This window comes from Austrofundulus limnaeus, unplaced genomic scaffold, assembly GCF_001266775.1.
Source record: "Austrofundulus limnaeus strain Quisiro unplaced genomic scaffold, Austrofundulus_limnaeus-1.0 Scaffold157, whole genome shotgun sequence".
Classification (NCBI taxonomy): domain Eukaryota; kingdom Metazoa; phylum Chordata; class Actinopteri; order Cyprinodontiformes; family Rivulidae; genus Austrofundulus; species Austrofundulus limnaeus.
In genome coordinates this window covers 229,863-233,143 of record NW_013952559.1, presented here as the reverse complement: position 1 = coordinate 233,143, position 3,281 = coordinate 229,863, and the positions used below count along the sequence as shown (strand labels likewise).

The following is a 3,281-nucleotide window of genomic DNA, read 5'->3' as shown; positions in this document are numbered from 1 at the left end:
ATCGAATCGTGACCCCTCTGTTATGATATGTATCGTATCGCCAAATTCTTGCCAATACACAGCCCTATTCTGGATGCATTTTTGCAAGAGGGCAAATTTGACTACAAACGGCACTGGCATGTAAGCTACGTACAGTCATAGGCTACAATGACAAGCAATGGTGCAGTGATTCACATGAGTGCTGTATTTTGTTGCCCATATTTTTGCCCATGTTTCATATTTTAAATGTTTTGACACAGTTGTTGCCTTTTGCAAATAAAATGTCTCATTTTGACCACTGTGTCAATGTCTAGGCCTCTGCTTTAACTGTTTTGAAAATGTGGTTTTTGAGTTGACGGCTGCGTCAAACCAGTCAATAAAAACTGTAAGAGTATCAGAGAACAACTCAGGCCTGCAGACTGATTGCAAATTGAAAAATTCTGTGAAGAAAGGTYAAACAGGGGCTTTCAGTGATTTCATAYTGATCAGGGAGTTTCTAAGAGCTTGGAGCAGATGRTTTCTGTTGCTGAAACTGAGTTTGAACTTCTTGAATGACATCAGCGTTAACTGTTTTGCAAAAGGGTGGAAAACTGTGTCAGTCAATGAGAATGGGTTAACACATTGTAAGAGGKGTCTTCTGCTCTGCTGAGATGRTGATGATGAGAGGTTCCCAGTTTCTTCAAACAGGTCAAAGCAATCAATAACAACTGTATTTATGTTTTTTGTTGTAAAAAGGAAAACTTGGTGTCCTTTAGTCAGAGTTGAAGGAAAGAACAACAAACCTAACACTTTTTTTGCATCATTTTATCTGGAATTTGYTTAAAGGTAGTCATCGCAAAGCCTAAAAATAAACATGAATAAGGTTATCCTGAACCTGAACTCAGTTTAAAAGTGTTCTGGAGTTTTCCAGACATATTGAGATGAAATTCTGAAAYGTGGGTCCACATTCAATGTAAACAAAACACTCAGATGAGTCTGCCGAACACCAGGTGGAAGTTTGAGTCATGTGACGGATTTACATTAATGTTTGACCTATCATTTTGGATGTTTTCATAGGTAAATAAATGCACATAGTAGTTCTGGTTACAAATTTTTCATTTAAGGACAACTCAATCACCAATATGATAAAAAAATATGTGGATTTTCACCCTTCATGACTTTTATTTTTGGCCTGACATCTGTTTGTTAGGGGTGCAACAATAAATGTACCCGTATCAAACCATTCAACACAGTGCTTTAGGTTCAATACACACTTGTATCAAACAGTACAGATTTATAAAAATTATTTTATAAACTTGTCTTCTGAAGATGCTCTGTGTTGAAGGATCAGAGGATCTGTGTTCGACTACTCCACCTAGGCTGTATTTTTGAGCGCAGATCCGCTAAGAAACTTACTGTTTCAGCAAAATATAAGTTTAAGTTTAATTTAAAAACAGTACTGATGAGGTTAAACAAATGTTCATAAATAATTTCAAGAAATTACAAGTTAAAAAGGGCATGGAAATTTCAGTTATTGGTGTCAAAAAAATATTGAACCGTGAGACTAAAGTATCGAACCGAACCAAATCGTGAATTTTCTGTATCGTTGCACCCCAACTGTTTATAGCTGTTTTTATAAAAGAGCAGAGGTTAGTGTGTGTTTGTTCTTCCATATGGTTTCTATCCAGAGTCATGGTTCTCGGGCCTCCAGGGCTCGGCTGCATCTCCACTGTGATTCCTGCTACAGTCGGCGCTGCAGGACCCGGGTGGAGGTCTCTAGCTGTGCGGTCGTCCCCTGCCGCCTGCTCTGCGGCGCTGTTTTCCACCTGTGCAAAGAGGAGGACCACCTGCTGCTCTGCCCTAATGTGAGGGTGCCCTGCCTCAACGCTGAGTACGGCTGCCCCGTCCAGCTGGCCCGCTCCTCGCAGGCGGCTCACCTCCAGGTGTGTCCGGCCAGCGTGGTCTGCTGCTCCATGGAGTGGAACCGTTGGCCCGCCAATGACGCCCGCTCCCACCCGAACACCGAGCTRTACGAAAACCTGCTGAGAGAGCGAGAGCCGGGAGGATACCTGGACCTGGCCTTGGCCCTGAAAGACCAGGACAGTCTGTTTCACGCCATAAAGATGAAGAAGCTGTTCCCGGAGCTCATCCAGAGCGTGGAAGAGGAGGAGAGGGAGGAAGAGAGGAGGGAGGAGGAACGGAGGAAGGAAAAGGAGAGGAAGAAAAAGGCCGCGCTGGAGAAGGAGGCGGCAGAAATAGCAGCCGCCAAAGAAGCCAGGGAAAGCCTGTGGGAGTCGATTAATATGCTCCCCTTCCACCTCCCTGAGGAGAGAGAGGATGAGGAGGATGAGGATGAAAGTAAGGATGGGTTTGAGGTTGAAAGTCAGCCGGTGCTCACTCAGGAGGAGAGAGAGGCACTCGCCAGGGCATCAGGGGTGGACGCCGATCTGTTGGAAAACTACACTGCCTGGGAGCGTATGTTCAGCATGGAGATGGGTGGCTGCAGGGAAGCGGCGGCAGGCAGAGGTCAGGGTCAGAGGTCAGGGAGGGGGCGGGGCCTGGGGACTCTGACTGAGGACGATTCAGCAGGTAGCTCCTGCACGCAGGTGATCGGCGCCTGCTCCGGTCCACTCATCAAACCCATGAAGAAGAACTTTGTGTACGGACACCTGGAGCCAATGAAAATCATCACCGTCCGCACTTTTAAAATCCCAACGAGCTTCACAGCCAGGCAGGGCCGCATCCGAAACCCTGGTTTCTACAAGAGGGAGAGCCAGGCTGTGGACACCAGCGACCTGGGGGTGGCGCTGGAGAACATGCCGGTGTGGGAGGAAGTTCAGGTGAGCCAASTCTTTAGACCTGTTTAAAACATAAACAAATCTGTAAATGATTTTAAACAAATACAGAAAATTCAGATTTTTTTAAGACCGTATGAAGGATTTTCACCTAACTGTGGTGACACCCCTCACTCACCTTGCCCACCCCTTTAGGCCTCCCTGCTGTGCTCCTTGGAGAGGGAGCGGAGGGGTAACCTCATCGCTGAGACCATGTGCTCCGACAGCCTGCTGACAGATGAAGGTACTCAGACCTACAGCTTCCTGTCCGCTCCTTTCCGGAGAAACGCGTCGCTCGCCGACCTGACCGCTGGGAAACCTCTGGATCTGCACCTGCAGCTACAGGTGGAGGGCGTCACCAGCCGGCACAACAAGGCCAGCTCCGCCTTCACGTTCCTCTGCGGACACGCCTTCCAGCGCAGAGAATACGCCAAACACTACAAGTCAGTTTATCCTCAGCACAAAATAATCACACAAAAACTATATAAT

The 3,281-nt window shown here is 46.8% G+C and overlaps 1 protein-coding gene across 1 annotated transcript in view; it reads left to right on the top strand.

Annotated features, from left to right (window-relative positions):
• The first annotated feature begins 1,509 nt into the window (after positions 1-1,509).
• The window catches only part of fbxo40.1 (F-box protein 40, tandem duplicate 1), a 6,822-nt gene continuing 5,050 nt past the window's right edge, over positions 1,510-3,281 (top strand). The window contains exons 1-2 of the mRNA XM_014016882.1: positions 1,510-2,798; positions 2,949-3,235. Of these exons, the coding sequence (XP_013872336.1) occupies positions 1,632-2,798; positions 2,949-3,235 (1,454 nt within the window). The 5' untranslated portion in view covers positions 1,510-1,631. The remainder of the gene's footprint in view (positions 2,799-2,948; positions 3,236-3,281) is intronic.